The sequence below is a fragment of the Poeciliopsis prolifica genome, unplaced genomic scaffold (genome assembly GCF_027474105.1).
Source record: "Poeciliopsis prolifica strain line A6 unplaced genomic scaffold, Auburn_PproV2 SCAFFOLD010, whole genome shotgun sequence".
Lineage (NCBI taxonomy): Eukaryota > Metazoa > Chordata > Actinopteri > Cyprinodontiformes > Poeciliidae > Poeciliopsis > Poeciliopsis prolifica.
In genome coordinates, this window is record NW_026562385.1 from 2,108,978 (window position 1) to 2,129,809 (window position 20,832).

Below are 20,832 nucleotides of genomic sequence, written 5' to 3' on the forward strand. Positions count from 1 at the left end.
AAATAGATGAACCTGTTAATAGAAAATGCATAATAAAGTCACACAGAGAGGGAAAGGGAAAATAAGGTTGTGTTGTTTCTTGAGCGCAACATCTGCTCTATGAGAGGAAGTACACTTTGAGACATGGGAATTAGGATTTATGAAATCTCCCTTTTCATTGAGGTTTGATTGAGCAGGTGGGACATTTCGGAGTTCTCTGAAGGGACATAGTTCTATTTTCAGCCTGGAGCTTGACCTCTAATCAACCTAAAAGCAATAATCATCTGGTGTCATTCTACCATTGTTAAAACTTTCCTCCTACATTCCAAAATTCTCAGAGCAGATTGTAAGAAAGTGCTTTTTGTTTTAAACAGAGGAGGGAGAGTGTGGGATTTTTGCTGCCTGGGGAGATGCTGTGCAGTGAAGTCAAAAGATTGTTTTTGAAAGGATCGATGTTTCTATAAAATGTGAATACAATGGTTTTTAAATGATCCCTAATGGTTTTGGGTGTTTGTTAATTGTCTTCTGACAGGTACATTATGTTATCTGCATGGCAATGTATTGTACAGTGCTATACATGGTGATATGAAAAAAAAGAATGTGTGCATGCATGGGCTTTTGTTGTAGCGAAGAGTCCCCTCATTGAATTCCTCCTTCCTTTTTCTCATTAGACGTGATCGAGCAGCAAGGGCTGTGGCCCCCTGTGTATAGCGCGCGGGGCCCACCCTCTCACATGCAACATCCTGCTGTGTACTCCCGATCTCAGTTTCTACGGCAACAGGAGCTGTACGCCTTCCAGCAGCACCAACAGCTCCAGCATCAGCACCAGAATCACCAGTCGCAGCAGCTGCAGCTACCTCCTCAGCCTCAACAGCAACACAGGGCTGCACTCACCATGCAGCATCAATCCACGCACAATGAACAGGTGGGTATTAAGTCTTGGTGTGTGTTTATCGTATTTTAAAGACACACGTGATATGTGTATAAAACTAAACTTTTTGATATGGCAGATACACAAGAGACCAGACGAGCCATCAGATGAACTGGAAGAACTGATTACAGAGCCAAGACCATCCAAACCTGCTAAGAACTACTCGTATAACCCCCCACAGAGAAGCAACTCACCCCCTGGAGCCTGTGCCACTCACTTGTCCCCTTGTTACCAATCCCCCTCACTGCGCCAACATCCCAGAAGCACTCCTTCTACACCCTGCCCAGCACCCAGCCCCATGGCGGCAACCCCTCATTCTCCTGCAATCAGTCCTGTGCCACCTCAAATGCTAAAGGGTCCTGAATCCCAGGATAAGAGAGGCGAAGGACAGGCCCCTCAAGATTACCCAGAATCTCTGGAGCCTGGTAAGCAACAGAAAAAAAAAGTCTTTATTGTCTGCAACTGCAAAGTGCTGTTTGGGTTCAAGTGAATCTAAAAGAGAACATTAGTTTATTCCTTCAAAATGATTTCAATCTTACACTGGTCATTAAACACGGTCATTTCATCCACTTCTGTCCATACAGATGATAATGACTAATGAAAGCCTAAAAGCCAGTTTATTTGAAAAGATGAATATTACAAAAGACTGCCTGGGAAGTTTTATTTCACAAGATGTAAGCATGAGTCAGTGCTTCAAGAGCCACTTTGCTTACGTTAAGCCACTACTGAACCAGAGACAATTACTGAAGAGTCTTGCCCGAGTTGAGGAGAGAAAGGACTGGACTGTTGCACATTGATCCAAAGTCCTGCTTTAAAAAACAAGTACATATTCATCTGGAAATTGGTGTCCCAGAATTTAAAGTAGAAAAGCAGAGATGCAGAATCCAGGTTGCTAATGGAGAAGTGTGAAGTTTCTAAAGTTGGTGATTTGAAAAGCCATGTTGTTTGCTGGTGTTGGTCTAGCACTTACACACACACCCAAGACAAAAGTATCTACTTTAATGACAATGACATCATCATTGGCCAGTCACCTACCCTGAATCTTTGAGATAGTAGTCAAGATTGATGGGTGATATCAAAATTACTACAAATAAATACTTGACATTACAAGTTCTCCTATATGCCCAGTTCCCCTTTTGACTTAAATATCAAAATTAATTAACTTTTAGAGAATATTCAAATTTAATTGGATTCACCTACGCATCTAAAATAAAATAAGTCAATTTGCTAACAAAGCAAAAGTTTTCAAGGAGTAAGCACTGAAAATACACTGAATGGCAATTAGCATTCTTGAGTGATCTCTTATTTCAGCTGGTGTTGTGCTAAAATGTGTGGGTGGCTCTTCTGGAAAGCCCCCAACTGACTCAACAACTCAGGAAAATGGCTGACGGCAGCCATTTGGGACATTGTTCCCTTGGTAATCACCAAGAAATACCTCAGCTATGTCCCCCACCTCGCTCAGCCATTACTCTCTTTTCATCATTATAATGTCTGGCTAATGTTTACTGCATGCCAGAGGAATTTTTAGTGTAGTGGATAAACCAAAGGCTTGGCAGACTTTGAATTAAACACAGATTTCTTTGAGCCCCTTTCCGCCATTGGGAGATAAAGCGAAGACCATCTTCATTAAGCTGTTGCTCACTTCTGCACACAAAAAGAAAAGCTTGCAATAATTGTCCTCAGCACCTTCTATTCATAATTCTGTCTGATTTTAGATTTGCCTCCGGGATATACATACCCAGCCATTGCTCTGGGATACAGAAATGGACCATCCCCGCAAGATGTTCGCCTGGCTCAACCGGCCGACCTGGAAGCGGTCCAAGCAGAACCTCCAGAGCACGCTCCCCAGTCTCTTGCTAGTTTAGGGGAGGAGTTAGACTGCCAGGTCCCAGTCATGCCACTCCCACTCAAGGAAGTGGAGCCAGGAGAGGAGGAAAGCATGAATGAGAGAGCCCTACAACTGAGGGAGGAGGTGGAGGTCACCGCAGTTACAGCAGCCAACTATGTGCCTGAAGAGGAGGGGGGCAACGAACTGCGTTCACCTGAGGCAGATGTGCTTTCTTGCCCCCCAGTTGTGAGCTCAGTCTGTGAGACGGCTTCCTGCCCAGTTCCCCTTGTGACAGAGCAACCCAGTGGGCCACATACTGTCATTACTTTAGAGGAGGAAGACGATGAGGAGGCGGTGGGTGAGGAGAGTCAGGTGCTACATGATCAAAAGGTCAACCTACATGCAGAGCAGAAGTCAGAGCTGCCTGCCATAATAGAGCTTGACCCCGCTTCCCCTGCTGTCTATGAGTCGCCATGCCCCCAGCCAGAGGCAGCAAAGGAGAGCGAGCAAGAGAATGAGATGACCCCAGAAGATGCCGCAGTGGAATTTCTGTGTCCTTCGCCTGCCTCAACTTCCGCCTGCAGCAATGCCGAAGAAGCTGTTGCTGTGCCCTGCAAACCTTATGTGCCCTGCTACTGGAGTCTGGAGCTGCTGATTGCTGCTGCTTTTTGCACAGATGTACCCCCATTTCCCTTGTTTGCCAATAGCACGCCATCAACTGTGCTATCACAGTGCGCCCCCAACAAGGGCATGGAGCTTCTAAGTGAGCTGGCAGATCTGGAGCTGCAGCAGATGAAGCACATCTGTGGAAAAAGCCCTGGTGAGTGACAGTGGGTCTTGCATGACTCACTCAGTACTTCTGTTTTGATTTTGTTACAATCACACATGGTAATGAATTTTTATAGGTGTGGCCTATAACTTTTACGCAAAAGAAAATTATACATTTTTAATTTCTGTTGCTACATTTGAAGAATTTAGATCAAAACATTCATGTGTTGGATTGGCCCAGGCAAAGCCCAGACCTAAATTCAATTGTAAGTCTGTGGCATGACTTGAACACCAAGTTATCCAATCATCCAATCTGAGTGAGGTTGAACTTTCTGGGGGGAAAAAATAAATAAAAAGAAATCTTTAAATGTGCAATGGTTGTTGAGAAACACTGCAAAATACTTGCAGCTGTAGCTGCTGCAAAACAAACGGAATATAAATGCCTTTAAAAATCATGCATCATTTTCCTTTTAGTCAACACCGTTTGCTACTGTTTGTTGCTCTGGTACATAAAACGCTAGCAGAAGAAATGGAAGTTTGTGGCTGAAACATGACAGAATGTGAAAAAGTTCAAGTTGTATTGACAGGCATTGACATAGAAACAGCAACACACTTCTTACCCTTCCTCCTTTTTCTCTTTTTGTTCTCTTTAACATGACTCCAGAGAGGCTCCCTTTATGCTTCCCTTGTGTTGCTCATCTATTGCATGTTAAAAGCACTTTTTATATCTTAAAACCTGGTTTTAAAGATGCAGAAGCGTCAAGAGAGTAAGCAGAAAAAGCACTGCAGTGCACACAGGAAAGAGTGTGCATCTCCTTTCTTGCTGCCTCTCTCATGTCCAGTCGAGGAAGCTATCTCACTGTCTCGCCATCCGGCAAGGTGGTTTTGCATTTGCTCCACACGTGCACACAGTTAAATCAAAAAGGAGGCACATCAGTTTATTTTCCATTCTTCTCAAACACGTGTTATCAAAAGTCTTATTTTCAGTCACAAAGGCAGTACATGGTTTCAAGTCGTTGAGCATTGCCTCGCTAATTAAAGCCTATTGTTTAAAGAGACTTTAAAAGCATTCTCATGACTGTTCAAAGCACTGTGTTTTTTAAATCAATACAAAAGAATGTTTTGTATTAACCACAACATAAAATGTGTTTAACTGCTCCCTTATGAGGGCTCAGAAAAAAAAAAAAAGAATCATGATTACAGAATAAGGAACATCATTTCCAGGGTAGAACATTGACAGTTTAAGTCAGTTTAGAGGCACATTCAAGGAAAGAGATGCAAACGCAAAATAAAGAAAAGAAAAGAAAAAATAGTCTGTTTTGGCTTTTTTGGCAGTATTGTTACTACTGTAATATTGCAGTAAGAGTACCAGTCTTGGTTCATCCATGTTTTCTCCATCCATACCTTGGTTTTCTCTATGCTATTCCTCCTGTGGTTCAAAAATAGGATTTAGTTACATTTGTCAGTGAGTTTTATTATGCCCACCTGTTTGTCCAGTGTGTACTTTGCTTCTCTCTCAGTGACCGCAAGGGGTAGCCTTCATGCACCATGCCTAGATACACCATGATTACGGATTTCGATAAAAATATGACTATTAATGGAATAAGCTTAAACATTCACCCTTTGTTTCCTTACAGAGGAGGACCTGCTCATGTTTGATCTCCAAAGTCTTGCCACCTTGGCGACAGCCCGCGCCTTGGAGGAAGAATCAGAGGAGAGCAGTAAAACTGGCCCACAGCAAAGCTTCTCAGCTCGTCGGATCTTCAATTTACGAAGAAAGTTCAGCTGGGCGCCTCGTAATGAGCCGGTAAGGCTGAATCTGATGAGAGGAGGTCATTAATTTAAATTCTGTCAGTTTTTAATTGACATTATTTATATAGAGTCAATTCATTACAACTGTCATCTTTAAGCACTTTTCAGAAGAAATCTGTCAAAAAGACAGATTTAAATATATTCCAAATTTCTCCTAGATATCAAACAATGCAGTGAAATTAAGTTATTTATTCAAATTGTTTAAAAGGTTTCCTATCTAAGGAAATTCATTCGGTTGCATTGTCACACTCTTTTTGTTAACTCTGTAAAAAAAATTAGTTATAAAACAAATACCAAGCTTTATCTCTTATATTTGCTTTTTTACTCTGTGTACTTCAGGTATGCCCAGCGAAAGTTAGCATGGAAACAATGGATGGCCCTGAGCTTGAAATGCGTGTAAAACTGGCAGATATACAACGCCGCTACAAAGAGAAACAAAAGGAGTTGGCCAAACTTCAGAGGAAGCATGATCATCAGTGAGTTTTTTTCCATAAAGCTTCACAGCTTTTCAAGCAAACTCAGTCAAATTGGATAAAACTTAAGGTAGCATGCTTCCAGTTTTAGAGAGGATTATATTTAGAGTTTCACAAATAGCACCTTATGGTTTGAATGCAAGTGCCTCTCCCTTCTTATGTGTTTGTATCCTCTTGTGTACGCAGGAAGGAGGAAACACCTCGAAGTCCTGCAAGGCGAGGGCCTGGACGTCCAAGGAAGAGGAAGCCCACCCTAACCACGGGTCCTGTGTCCTCAAATGAGGGCCAAAGGAAAGTCAAGTAAGTTTAAATCAGTCCATCTCCGCTTGCCGACTGTAATCAAAGCTTTAATGAAATCACCAGCAACCAGAGATCTCCCTCGCTGGCATAAACAGGACATGGGAGCATTTAGGAATCCCCCCTTTCTTATTTGAACTCTTATTGATTGAATAAACACCAACATATAAGTTACCTTTATTGGTATGCCTGACTCTGATGTGTCTTAAAATGTTTTTCAGTTGCAGAAACATTGTCTTGCTTACACACAAAAAGAATTAAGATCCAACCTTTAATTCAACTATATTTACCTAATGTTAAGAAATGATACACGTCAGCAGAACTACTGGTGCCAAACTTAATGGTTACCAGATTGTGTGTTATTTTTAAGTTGATGAGAGTTTCTAAAAGCTACTAATCGATGATTCTTTGCTGTCTACTATTTCCTAAACAAACGTACATGACAGCCTTTGGACATTAGACTGATTTTTGGAGACCAGTAGCGAAGAGTTAAATATGTATAACATCCATTAAATGCTATGTTCTTCTTAACTGGTTCTTTAATGATGCCATAACCCTTTTCTATCTCATCACCAACATATATGTGGAGTTTGACGAACACTTTTGGGACTTTTACTGAAATTGAGTGCTTTTGTCAAATGATAAAGACAAACTCTCTGGAGGTGAAGGTGTGACACAGAATGAATATGCAGGAAAGCCACTGTCAGATATGGCAGGCTACACATAATAACACTGAAAACACTTTATTACTGTGGGTCTTTGAACACCATCCAACTTTTGGGATCTTTTTTTTTTTTTACTTGTATGAACTTGAGGGTGGCAACAGGAATATGACATGGCATTTGCATCTTTGCACAAAAGGGTCCAAAGCAACCCTTTTGCTTTGGACCCTTTGGACCCTTTGGACCCTTTGGACCCTTTGGACCCTTTGGACCCGGCTTAACGTTGAGAATTCAAATGTTAAGCCGTTTGAACTCTCAAACGGCTTAACGTATAAAATTGGAAATGTCAGAAAAATAAAAAAAACACATTCTCTTCTGTAAGCGCAGTATAAGTTTTTGATAGTGGCCACCATGGATCTGATAAACCACGATTCTGAATGGTTTCTAAACAGCCTTTAATGAGCCTTGTCTTTAGGGTTTACATGGAATTAAGACACAACAGGCCACCTTATGGCATTTTCTTTTCTCCATCTTCTACCCCCCTTTTCTCTGTGCTTTCTGGGCATCAGTCCACAGTGTTCCCAGCTGACCCTCTGCAATGTCACTTCCATTTTGGATCCGCCTGTGCACCTTTGCCCCCTCACTATGCAAACAGTAATCAGATAGGGGACACTGATGACGGGTGGCAATGACACCAAGATGAAAAGGTAACAGGCCAGGGGAGATAGAGAGGACAGGAATACTGTTTGTACAGGTCAGAATATAGTAAACTTCTGAATATCCCTCACTTGTACAAAACCTTTTTTCTTTTCAAGGCAACCCTGAAGTTTTAATTTGCTTTTGTTTGCTCAATTCAAGCATCCTTCTGCTGAATATGAATCTGTGCAATTATATATGTAGGAGTGCTTTACTGCAAAGTTTCAATGTTTTTTTTTTTTTTTTTTGCTTTATTTCTAAGTGCTTTTAGAGGGAAAGGGCTGGATTATTATTATTATTATTATTATTATTATTATTATTATTATCAGTGCTTGCTGGTGAACCCCACCTATCAATTCTTTTTATTAGCCACTGCATGCTCAATCCCTAAAGCCCCCCTACAGATGGGAGTCACTGTGTCATGTTGTGTTTGTCAGCAGCAGAGAGCAAGGCATGGCAGGATTTGCCTCACAGGGACAGCTCACAAATCACTGGTACTTCTGTCACTCAGTCCGTCAGTGGGAAACGAAGACAGTCCAATTGCCAAACTACCCACTTCCACAAAAAAAAACAACTCACACAAACACATAAATTCTCTCCTTTTTTGTTTCAATACAGGACAGGTGCATGTATGCATTTGCTAATTACATTATTTCAGCAGAATATGCTCACCCACATATTTAAATGCATGTTTTATGTGAAACAATATGCATATGAAGACAAAATAAAATTTGCTATATATGGTACATTTCAAAACCTTTACTTTATTATAGCTAATCATATATTGCGCTTGTGTGATGATGTATTTTAGAACTACTTTTATATAGAGAGTTAAGCAAAAATTTAGAATAAAGACCAGCCTGATATTGCAGTCAGCAGCTTAAGAAATGTTACTTGAAGATTTCCAGCTGAGGATTGATAAGTCCACTTTTAGTTTAAATCTTATGACTGTTTTGAGCTTAACAACTGGAATAACTCACAACAGGCAAATGCGCCTCTCTTAAGAGAGGGGAAAAAGTAGCAGACAATCTCCTTGCAGCGATTCCAGGTTAACCTGGCAAGTGGTCTCTGTTCACCCTTTACCCACAGCAACAACTGCCTACGGATATCTGAGGACAGGGTAGGGTAGGTGACATGACCCAGACAAACTAGGAGCTGCAGTGGCCAATAGAATCTCCTCTTTACAGTCAGCATCACTGTGCAATGTGAAAAACTTTTGGACTTGGTGGAAATTCAGACTTGTTCGATCAACAGAACAATGTGAAAAGCCTACAACACCACTTTCCTCCTCGGAGGTTAGCTCACAATTGTTGATAGGTGGTAATGCAAAAAAAAGCTCCACCAAAGGACTGTTGACATGAAGTCATCCACTTTAGGTCAATAAAAGGCATTGTTTTTCTTTTAGTGAACAGTGATAAGTTGCCTTCTTTCAGCCAGCTGGACACAAGTGTACAGATGGAAGGAGGAGTGTTGCTTGTACTTTTATGCTTCTAGACAAAACTCTTGTTGTTTTGGTCCTTTATTACTATTCTCATTAGAAGCAATTTTGTGGAGAAAAAAAAGTGTTCAAAGTTGTTTGTGGTTCTGAAAACATTTTATTGGTTTTGAAGTGATTGCTTTTTAAAACCACTAATTTACTTGAATGCTGTTACCAGCCCATTGCTGATTGTTAAAGGTTTGGTTGTGATGCTTCTCTGTGTTTCTCAGTGCTATGAAAAACCTACTTGTACTGCTGAATACATTTTACTTAAAAAGAAAAAAATACTTTCATCAGCTTTTTAAGAGATGGTGTTTCTAAAAGTCCTAAAGGCTTTTCCTCTAAAAGCTATAACGCCTCCTATACCATGTTGCTCTCCAGCAATGCTTATTAGAACCAGTTTTTCAAGAGTGTCTGAGACGCTGAGCCCTCCTTGTCCTTTTTTGTGATTCTGTGAACCAGACACAGAGAGCACTGTTATTAGATACCACAAAGATGTGACTGAAACTGTGTTTTTATCTGTAATGTCCTACCGTCCTATTTTTCTTTCAAACTAACTCCATTCTCCTCTGATAAATGTCTCTCTCATGTTTTGACTGGCAGGTCAGCGGGGGTGGGGCTCAGCTCGTCGCCTGAGGACCTGGGAGGGGGCGGAGGAGAGACCCAGAGACGGAAGAAGAGGCTGTCCAGTCAAGGCTTTGAGCGAATCAGCACTGTACAGGTCAGGGTCCTCTTGTCCTACTCCCTTTTGTCCTGTGTGCAGCTAGAAATGAAAAAGGCCACTCTCTTTGTTACTTTGCATTTGATATATTCCTTTGTTGCACACTTTTTCTAATTAGATACTACCCTCAGGAGTCAAATCCGCTGCTCTCCATATTAATGTCTATTTCATTGAGGCTTCTGCTGTTCTGTTTTCCTCTCAGTGCATGTGCAAATGAGGGCCCTGACATTCAGAAGCTTTTTGTGGCTGCTGTAAGCGGGAGTGTAACTGGCTTTCTCTGTCTCTCTCATGTCTCTCTGTTGTAGCAGATAAAAGCACAGGGCTGCAGAAAAAGCAGTGTTCACAGCGTGCTCAGCTCCAAGCTGGCTGGTGATGTGGCTCAGCTTAAACAGAAGGCCCCGGTTAAAAGGAATCTCTCAGGAACAGGCTCCAGGGACAAGGAAGGTTCACCTTGCAGCTTAAACCTCAAGCATGCACAAAGGAGTCAGGGTGGAATCAAAGGTGAATCCAGGCGAGAGTCGGGAGGACAAAGTGATACAGGTACCTACTTTAGTTAATTGTACCTGTGGCCTTTTTACCTGCTGGCACATTGTTGTTTGCCGACAATGTCAATATTCTTCTTTGGGTTGTTTTTTGCGAACTGCACAGGAGCTAGTGTGGACAGTACTACCCAAGAAAGCTGGTTAGGACAGGCGCGGCATGGAAGCAAGAAAGGATCCACGCAGGCACAAGGTTCCTCCTATTTTCACCAGGCCAGATCAAAGGTTCTACGTGGTCAGAGGCAGGAAGCAGCAAAGGAGGAGGAAAGCTCCTCTGCTGAGAGTGACTCCTCTGACCAAGGTGAGAACCTGTTTGGTATATTCTTTTAAACTTTTTCTTTAGAGTTCACTACAACACATCTTCTCTCTATTTAGTCCTGTAATCTGAAGCCTATCCTCAGACAAGCTAACTTCACTTGCTTAATTTATTTCTACCCATAAATTTAATGTTTTGCAAGTTTTAGTTAGAGATTAACTAACTCTAACGCTGCATCCGTTGTACCTCTTGTTGATAGTTTTATTATATGATGCAACAAAAGCAAATCATTAAAGAGTAAATAAATTCTGCAGTGCGCGAAGTGCATGATACGCTTTTATAGTGAAAGCACAAAAACAAAAAATCCTACTGGCGTATCGACCAGTGGGAGTGTTTAGTGTACTCCACACAATGAATCTCAAAGACCAGAACTCATTTTTTCTGTTTGTAAATTACTTTAAAACCAATCATGGACCGTGCAAAAAAAAGTGCTGATGAATGTTGCAACAGCCTGGAGTGTTTGTGGATATCTAACACCTCTATGACTGGCCTTGTTGCCTGCTCTGGGTTAGATGTGCCACCACAGCTGTGGATACTTGGCTGTGAGAGATTTTGACAGCCTGGAGACTTGCAGACTGGGTCAAAGAGCTGTCAGGATAAAAACACACACACACACACACACCCGCACACGCGCACACACACACACACCCCCACACACAGACACACACACATGTAGGTTCACACCAGGAAATACCACTGAAGCACTTCATATATCATCTCTGTAACTTATTAAACTCTGTATTAAAGACCTAATGGAGTACTGTGAAACAAAGTGCAGCAAGGAGAAATATTTGTTGTTATAATTGAAATGAATGAGTTTATTAAGACGTACATTTAAAATAAACTGGCACGATCTATGCTTTATCCATTAGAAGATGAAGAAGAGGAGGGAAGTTATGAGACAGATGAAGGTCAAGATTTCAGAAGTCAATCAAGAAGAGACATCACTTCAGGCTCATCCATGATGGGCCCCAGTCCTTCATCTATTGTGAAACTGGAAGCCAATCAGAAGGCCAGGAACAAAAAACAGAGGCAAGAGCTGTATGGTGAGTCTTCATGTGATACCGCATCACATGCCTTGATCTTTATCAATCACAACTTTATTAGTCAACACAATTTCTCAATATCCTTACTGGAATGAGTGTTTGAGTGCTCTTTACAATTTGTTGTGAGTTTGGACTGAATGTCTCTCTAATTGAACAATGCAGGGTCCCAGGTTCTATCAGTAGCGGAGAGTGAGGTCAAAATAAAGAAGAAACCCAAGAATAGGTTGGGGATTGGCCCCGCTGTGAAAAACCTCCAACACCAGCGGCCTGAAGGAGGTAGGAGAACATGTGGACCCAGGTCAAAGGAATCCAGGTGGGGGAGCCTCGGGACGAGAGGCAACCGCTACAGGAAGACCTTTGGAATGGCCACCTTCCCATCAACCAGTGAGAGGCTGAAGAGGGCGACACGCAAGAGCACAATGTTGAGGGGAGCAATCAGTAAGGTATGAGAACTAGACTTTTTCTCATCAAATGGAGATTCAGGAGCAATAGTCATTTCCATGCACAACATTTAGCCAACCTTGACGCAGTTACCCCCTACCAAAGAGTTTTAGTAAGCACTTAAATCTAATATCTTAAAAGAACAGCAAGATAGTCTTCATTTAGGGAAGTATATGCCAGGAATCATTGAACAAAATATTAATGTCTGTTTTCATACTGATTTCATCAGCGGAGAAGCTGCTGGTCAGTCGGAGCATCTTCTATGCAGAATGATGATGGAAGCAGAGGACAAAAAAGCATGGACCAGCAGGTAACATTCATATTTAATCCACTGAATAGAAGCATCAAAATGCAAACTTCATTTCAACATTTTGATATAGTTTATTGTACGACTTAGAGCTTGAAGCTTGTTTTAATGCAGATGAATCTTAGGTGCCTTCCAGAAAGTAACCATTTTCTAGTAATTACTACAGCTGAAAGTTTGAAGGTTAAAACATTTTCACACTATAAATTCTTAGGATTTTTTGTTGATGATTCTTTGTAGAGCATATGTTGAATAACTGGGCTATACCGTTAGAAAAGAGGATTAGACATGTGGAGAGGGGGAAATGTGGGAATAGATGAAGGAGGATGACCTGTTGTGGTAAAAGGGAAAATTTCAGGATTAAACCTGGTTTATCTTTTGAAGTTAGAAAACAAATGATTGATTCTACTTCCATTTCTGTACTAGACTACGGTGACATTTTAAACATGTACGCTTCTATTAAATGTTTTCATTTGCTGGATGTTGTTCATAAAGAAACTTACAGATTTCTGACAGGTTCAAAAGGTTTTAGACATCATTGCACATTACATGACCGGGTTGGATGGATGATCTTGGCTACACATGAAATTCATCCCTGGCATATTTTTATTTATAAGGGCATATTTGGATTTCTGTTGTCTTAGTTGGTGATCTGCTATTTTAAAAAATTAAGCCACCGGAGGATGTTCTCTTCATTGGGAGAACTTACTTTTAATTTTGAAGTATAAAATCCGAACTGAACCTGAAAATAAATCTTTTCAGTCTTATGCTCTATCTTCTTGGACCAGGTACAGAGAAACATTAACGTAAAAGTGCTGTTGTCACTTAATGTTTTTAAGACTCCTCTTAAAGAGTTTGAGAAGGAATCATTTGCCTGTAAATGTTTAAATTGAGGAATCCTTTTATTCTCATAGTTATGGTGGTGTTATTTTTTCTCTTTTCTTGAGAGTGTTTTGCAAACTGTGTGGACTGCTGCCAATCTTGGTTGCTATTCTTTTGCAAAATAATTTTTTAAAGAGATTACAATTCCCATTGATTCATCTTGAATTAAAGGTAATAATAATAATGATAATAAAATTGAATATTATTTTTTCTTTGATTATTTTTTGTTGTATCTTTTCAGTCAAAGGGACGAGCTGTAAGTCGACTTCTGGAAAGTTTCGTGGCTGACGAGGGCTTTCAGATAGACGGCAGCAGCTTCTCAGAAGAGGAGGAGGACCATGGTCTTTCAACCAAGAGAAACCTGAAAAGTTAGAAGACTTAAAAAAAAACATATAGATGAAACCAGATATTTACATACACTGTAAAAAAAGACAGATAACTCCTTTCCCTCATTATCTGGCTACTTGTCTCCTGTCTTAGGTCAGTTACGATGATATTTTGATTTCCCAATGATGTATTTTACCAAACTGAAGTACGTTTGGAAGGTCTTATTTGACGTAGTTTCAGTTATTGAGAGGGAAAAAGAGTCAACGTGACATTTTATACACCACAGGCGAATATCTGGTTTCAGTTGTATCTTGAATCAAAGTTTTAGAAGTTGTATATTTTGTTGACATTTAAAAGATTAAGTTTTTCAATTTGCTCTTTCCTGTACAGTTCCTAACTGCATCCTGACCAAAGAACACTTATGTGATGGACTGAAGGTGCTGATCTCCAAGGAGGATGAGCTTCTGTACGCTGCTAGGGTTCACACTCTGGAGATTCCAGATATGTAAGTAGAAAATTAAGTGTCTCTTTCAAAAAGTTAATAAAATGCCAATTTTTCTCATAACTTTGACAAATTGCTCCAGTTAAACACACTCACACAAAAAAATCATTTCAAATGTCATTCATGTAGACAAATGTTCTTAAGACCAGGCACAAAACACTAGTTTTGCATGAGAGGACAAGCAGTATTTTTAGTTTATTTTTTTATCCCCATCTGTGTGTTTTTCTTCCTTGCAAAAAAAAAAAAAAGTATCTCATACTAAGCTCTAAATATCAATATCACTCCTTTGGCTCAGGCAGCAAAGAAATGCTATAACAACAGCAGAGTGGGAGTAACATATGACATGGGAGCCAGGCAAACATAATACAAGCCTCTGAAAATAACCATGTCTATTTTTCTCTCTCTGCCGTGCTCTTTTTCATTTAGCTTTAGCATTGTTATCGACGGTGAAAGGGGAAACCGACCAAGAATCTATTCACTGGAGCAGTTGCTAAAGGAAGCTGTAAGTTTACCTCACTGCACAAGAACACAAAAAACAATAATCTCCTGTCATTTGTGTTAATTTTTCTTGAACAATGGTAACCTTTTTGTAGCAGTACTAGTCTCTTTGCTTTCCTCCTCCTCTCTCTGTGAGTCACTGAAGCCGTATAAACTGGACACGGACAGATGGACAGGATTTGTAGTTTTATGTGTGAATGACTGTGAATGTCCGTTAAACCAAGCTGTGGGTGGGATAATCCCCCACAACACCTGGGTATATCCTTGTTTTCAAGTTGACATGCGAGACATTGTTAACATTAAATCTTCTTAAATACACGAGCTTGCCTTTTGGACCAGTTTTAATGCAAATGGAGTTTACAGTGCAAATTTGTGTTTATTATTGCAAGGACTAATGTTTAATGAGACAATGGTGGTCTCTTGCATTTGGTCAAAACAAGCAATGACCATATCTCCAGGTGGTAGATTTTCAGCATTTCCAAATGGGTCAAGGGGTGCTATGCAATAGAATATCCAAACAGGAGGAACGTCAATATGTAGGGTAGGGTTTAAACTGCCTAGTGTCTTTTTTTTTTTTTTTGTAATCAGAATACAGGAAACTGCTTAAAGGTCACATTAGCTGTGCAGGAGTGATCATAATTGTTTTTTTTTTTACAGCGAATTACAGGGAAACAATTTTTTTTTTCTTTTTCTGTCAAAAAAGAAGGAAAAACATTTCCTCTGTTTCATTATTTAATCAATTGTGTTCATGTTACTGAATGTTCAAATTATTATATTTATATTTTATTTAAAAAGTAAAACATCATTGTTTTTTTTCATTGTTTTTCTTTAGGAAATAAAACTTGCTTTCAGTTGCCTTGAGTAATCAAGAGTATTTTTATCTTTGTGTATTACATATTTTCTTATAAGCATAATGTGTAGAAGAGCTAAAATAAGTAAAGACTTTATTAGAACTAACTGCTTATTTGCAGTCCAAAAGCCATTTATTTAGGTTGTCCAAGACATGTGCAATAAAGTACCATCATTATTATTGGTTTTTACCAGGACAGACATTTGTGTTATCTACCTGTTTTCCATTATTTTTATTTCTTTAAATATAATTTTGATAAATGACACCAGTAAGTTTCTACTTCAACTTAAACTTATGGAAAATTTTCATGTTTCTTTGATCTTATTTTCATTATTTCATTAGAAGTGTGTTTGGGCTCTCTGGTTTTCTAAAAATGTAGTTTGAAGCAATCATTAAGACATAATTTTACTCTTGTCTGCTGTAGCTAGAAATTCCACAGAGACTTAGATAATAATTCCTCAGATTCTCATCAGTTCTACGATGTTTTTTTTTTTTTTGGATTATTTGCTCAGAGCCTTTTAAAGAGCAGTAACCACAGTAGTACACATGCAGGCTAAGTACATGCAGACTAAAACTGCATGTACACGTCTTCTACCATCACATCACTGTATCTGTTTTTTTTATAGTACTTAAAATTATATTTGTATAAATTGTAGCATTCTAGTTATAACATATGAGTTATAATATACCTGCATGTTAAGGCTTTTTTTCTTTTTTGGCATTACATTTATTTATTTTTTATTACTGTTTTTAATGGGTGCAAAATCAAAATTTCCAGTTTTAGTTAAACAATTCCAGGCTTCAACTGGACAATGGACTCCAGTAAGTGTGCTTACTGGAGCTTAGTGGATCAAAGTGTTTTTTTTTTCTTACACTTTTAACTCTCCTGTGATTTTAGAACTTAGCATCTCTGGTATCCGTTCTCTTATCTAAACACTCACCACAGAACAGCTGCTTCTAATTACGGCATACTTCCACTTTAAATGTGTCCAAAAGCCATTTATTTGACTTTGACACCAATACCGCAATTTTTACTGATCCCCATACCACCCTCTGCCCCCTATACACACTCTAACATCCACACCTCATCAGTCAAAAGGTCCCTCACCATGGCAACAGTAAATGAAAGCGACCTGAAAGGGCCCCCAGTGAGCGGCGGATGCTGAGACTGGCTGCATTGTTGGAGGGAGGATCTGGCAACCTGCAATCACAACCCCTCTATTCAGACCCTCTTTAGTATTACTCAGCAAGTCAGGATTTACTGCATCATGGCTTCCGCTCCTTTCAGCTCTGACTGGCACGTTGGCATGAGATAAGGACCGCTTGGAAATGTGGCACAGTGGCTGTCCATTCACAATGCCCCATTGCTTTCACACTGTTTGTATGTGTGAGTGTGTGTATGCATTCACATCTTTGTTAGAGGACGTTGTCTGCAATCTGTAATGAATCTTAATTATGCTTTTGGTCTGCTTTCAAGGTCTTGGATATACGACCAGAGTCTGAAGCTGTGCTAAGTGATGGAACTAGGGTGTGTGCTTACTGGAGCGAACGCTCACGGTGTCTGTACCCGGGTTACGTTTGCAGAGGTGAGACAATAAATACATGTTCAACTAAATGTGAATAGTTATTTAGCAGCAAAATAGCACTTTTGTCTCTTGCAGGCGGTTCAGTTGATGAGGGGAAGCCAGGAGTGATGGTCGAGTTTGATGATGGAGATCGGGGGAAGATTTCTCTCCCAAACATCCGACTTCTTCCTCCAGGATATCAGATCCAATGTGGGTAGTCTTGTTTTGTAATTAATGCTCCTACAGTTATCATTAAAAAAAGAAAGAGCACCCTTTCTAGTGCTATTTTTAAATAAATAAACTATGTGGGGCTTCATGCATAAAAATCTGTTTGGATTTCCCTCTGAATAATGGTGTAGGATTAACTTCAGAAAGGTCATACACACAAATAAATTCAATACGTATGGAATAAAACATTCAGGCTAGGAAATAAATATCTGACTTGACTCACAGATATACCCAATACATGTGATGAGAGCTTGTTACATATAGAGAGAAGAAGACCTTATAATGCGAGTTCAATGTGTATAAATGAGAGGTGCATAGAAAGACTTCACAAGTAGTTATACTTACATACACAATTTGTGCTTTATCTGTCACTTCTTTACAACACTTACACACTGTTATTATAAATCAATGTGGAAGTGTGCCAACAAAAAGGCAAGGCTGAGGTATGTCAGACTTTATGCCTCTGTCTATTAATATAAACAAAGGTAGTGTAGAAAGCTGCATTTTAATCAGCAAAAAAGAATGTGTCACAGGCTGGATATGCACCTGGCACGTTAATATGCGTCTGTGTTAATGTATGTGTGACTGTGTGTACGCAAGAATAAATAATCATGCATGGTCACCTCAACCGGTTGCTTAATTGCGTTTGCCCATCACACATAACTTCTTAAATTACTTATATAACATATCTTTTTTGCTGCCGTTAACACATTTACCCTTTTGTATTGTATTTTTAGCAATGTGTGTGTGGTTGATTTATTGTTTATTGTAGAAAAACAATATAAGGTTTCTTTTCACTATTGATACATCAGAAGATTTGGATGGAAAATGCTTCTTGTTGAGTTTTGTTGTGACTGCGCACCTTTTGTATATGAGGTCTCTTTATTGAATTCAAATAAAATCACATATCACAGATTCCACTGTCACTGTTTACTAAAAATAATACCAAAATGGAAAAGGTTGTGAAAGTTTAATCACGCCCTTTATTTTGAATTACGTACACAATTTTTAAAACAAAAAATTTCACCATAATTACATTTGCAATGCATGTAATTTTCTATATTTTTTCATTAAATTCTTACTTTTTTTCATTTTTTTTTTTTTTTTACAATCCCTTATTAAGGTGGGGAGTCTTCTCCTGCTCTGCTGACACCAGGTGGAACGTCAGCCAAGAGAAGTTCCAGTCTGGAGCAGGCCCCAATCAGTGACAGACCTTCTGAGAGACTAAGCTCCACCAATTCTCTGTCAAACACCCAAAATTTAACTGTTATCAAAAGAAGACCTGGTAAGATTTAATTCTGAATAGAAAAAGATGTTATTCAACTGCTGCAAAGTGAAGCCAAAGTCCTTTTTATTGCTGATAGACTCATAAGTCATGTTGCTTTAAGCTTCTATTCAATGACTGGTTTTAGCAACACACTTGTAAATGTGGGATTGGAAGTACTTGTGATGATTAACCAAAGGTGACACGGAATCAAAGCAAACTGAGCAGCATTAAGCAAAATAAGTTGTGTGTAATCAACTGTGCAGAAAGTCAACACAGTGGATCTGCTGTCAAATTTTGCACAACTGTTCTTAAAATTAAAAACTATCTGAAAATTTCTTGTGAACATCACACAGCAATAGCAGTGGGGTATTGCTGTCCTCTTCTACATATGTATTCACATAAAGTCCAGTTAATCGCCAGCAGAATTATTTGTCCAAATTGATGCTACAAGTTAAAAAAAAAAAGCAAATCATAAACAATCCCAGGTGAAATGTTTTGTATTATTTCAGTTCTCTGGAACAATTTACAGTTTGCAACATTTCCATTAAAATTGTCATCTATTACACATCTATTACATATTGTCATCCATATACAAGCCACCCTGTGTAAAGTTTCTGCTGAATTAGTTAAGTTATTATCCCTAAAAACTATAAAAAAGTGTATGCAGCAGTGTTGTAATTTGCAATATTTTGCTTAAACACAATGTAGGTAACATTTTGTTGTTTATTCTAGGGAGACCAAAAGGCTCAGGGAAGAAACAAAAACAGCAACAAGCAGAAAATGCCAACAAAAATCCTCCAGCTTTCCTGGGTTGGAGTTCACTGGGTAACACCCGGAAGAGACCTGCTGACAGTCTGTTTCAGTTTAACGGGACACCTAGGAAGGCCTTGAGAGGAAAGGAGGATGCCTTGTTTTCCTCTCCTCAAACGCAGTCTCTGATCTCCCAACCAACCAAAGGCCTTTTCAGCAGCAGCTCCTTTGAGGTGGACTCTTTCAGAAGCATTGCAAACGGCTATTCCTCCTTCTGTTCTCAGTCTGCAGGGGCAGGACCCGGTTTATCTATGGTTTCCAGGACTGGCATGTACAATGAGAAGCGTAGGCAAGATGACATGGTTGCACCAAGGAGCAGAAAGTCTGGACAGGAATTTCTTATCAAATTGGACCATGAAGGAGTGACATCTCCCAAGACCAAGAACAGCAAGGCACTGCTGCTGCAAAGCGAATATTCCAGTGTGAGCAGTATGCCTAAAACTGAGGCATACTCTCACCCAGTCCTGCTGGTCAAAGACAACAAGAAAGGTGGTGCCTCTAGAGTGGAACTCCTCCTAAAAGGAATCACTCCACATAGAAAGCCCTCTCCTTCTCTGCGGCAGGAGAAATATGGTGATATGGGCTTCAGTTCTCACAGAGAGTGCCACCCTTCCTATTCTGACCTGGATGATGAAGAGGAAGAGGAAGAGAGGAGGCGGGCTGCACTGGCTGCAGCCACAGGAGGACTCAGGATGCCTGGTCGTTTTCTTTCTCGCCTCTCTGTCTCCTCCTCCTCTTCTGGTTCTTCAAGTTCTTCCTCTTCAGGCTCCCTTTCCAGTTCTAGCTTGTGTTCATCAGACAACGATTCATCCTACAGCTCAGATGATGAGGATAGTTCGGCACTGATGCTCCAAAGTTGCCTGTCCTCTCACCAGGGACTGCTCCCATCTGCGGAACCCTCAACTTCTTCAAGATCTCGGCAGCATTCCTTTGTCGCCAAAGCTGTTGCTGTTTCCAGTGCCAAAGGAGGCCCATCAGAGCAGTTGTCCAACAGCAAGCCCTTAAAGAGGAAGGAATGTATGGCTGCAGTCTCTAAACCGGCAAAGGAATGCATGAAAAAACCACGGATGCTACCAGATGACACTTCATTTATTCCGAGACCCAAGGTATCTGCATTCCTGGCTGGCCGGCAGATGTGGAGGTGGGCCGGAAACCCTACACAGGTGAGAACAGTTGTTCACATTTTTACGACATTCACCAAGCTTGCTTTGTAGAAAATACGTGAGGGAAAGACGTATAATGCAATCAAACCATTTCCTAATTTTCCACAGAGACGAGGATTAAAGGGCAAAGCCCGAAAGCTTTTCTACAAGGCTATTGTCAGAGGAAGAGATACTGTCAGAGTTGGTGATTGTGCCGTTTTCCTCTCGGCTGGACGTCCTAATCTCCCATATGTGGGTCAAATCGAGAATTTCTGGGAATCCTGGACCTCAAGAATGGTTGTCAAAGTCAAATGGTTTTACCACCCTGAGGAGACCAAACTAGGCAAGAGACATCGTGATGGCAAGGTATGTTGCAACTCTATAAGACTTACTTTTGTCAAACAAAAATAAAAATACTAGTGAAATTGAAATTCTTAATAAACATCACCATGCTGTGTCTGTGTTTCCTAT

The 20,832-nt window shown here is 40.0% G+C and overlaps 1 protein-coding gene across 5 annotated transcripts in view; it reads left to right on the forward strand.

Annotated features, from left to right (window-relative positions):
• Positions 1–20,832, forward strand: part of LOC129363332 (BAH and coiled-coil domain-containing protein 1) — a 72,187-nt gene that overhangs the window by 48,573 nt on the left and 2,782 nt on the right. For 3 of the 5 annotated variants that reach the window (XM_055035366.1, XM_055035369.1, XM_055035367.1), the window contains exons 9-28: positions 651–904; positions 990–1,335; positions 2,626–3,558; positions 5,144–5,313; positions 5,658–5,794; positions 5,978–6,091; positions 9,527–9,644; positions 9,950–10,184; positions 10,293–10,484; positions 11,372–11,545; positions 11,708–11,988; positions 12,216–12,296; positions 13,414–13,540; positions 13,890–14,004; positions 14,428–14,503; positions 16,827–16,935; positions 17,011–17,124; positions 18,266–18,427; positions 19,142–20,382; positions 20,491–20,727. In XM_055035366.1, the coding sequence (XP_054891341.1) occupies positions 651–904; positions 990–1,335; positions 2,626–3,558; positions 5,144–5,313; positions 5,658–5,794; positions 5,978–6,091; positions 9,527–9,644; positions 9,950–10,184; positions 10,293–10,484; positions 11,372–11,545; positions 11,708–11,988; positions 12,216–12,296; positions 13,414–13,540; positions 13,890–14,004; positions 14,428–14,503; positions 16,827–16,935; positions 17,011–17,124; positions 18,266–18,427; positions 19,142–20,382; positions 20,491–20,727 (5,216 nt within the window). The remainder of the gene's footprint in view (positions 1–650; positions 905–989; positions 1,336–2,625; positions 3,559–5,143; positions 5,314–5,657; positions 5,795–5,977; positions 6,092–9,526; positions 9,645–9,949; positions 10,185–10,292; positions 10,485–11,371; positions 11,546–11,707; positions 11,989–12,215; positions 12,297–13,413; positions 13,541–13,889; positions 14,005–14,427; positions 14,504–16,826; positions 16,936–17,010; positions 17,125–18,265; positions 18,428–19,141; positions 20,383–20,490; positions 20,728–20,832) is intronic. The other 2 variants (XM_055035368.1, XM_055035371.1) reach the window with 1 other exon arrangement.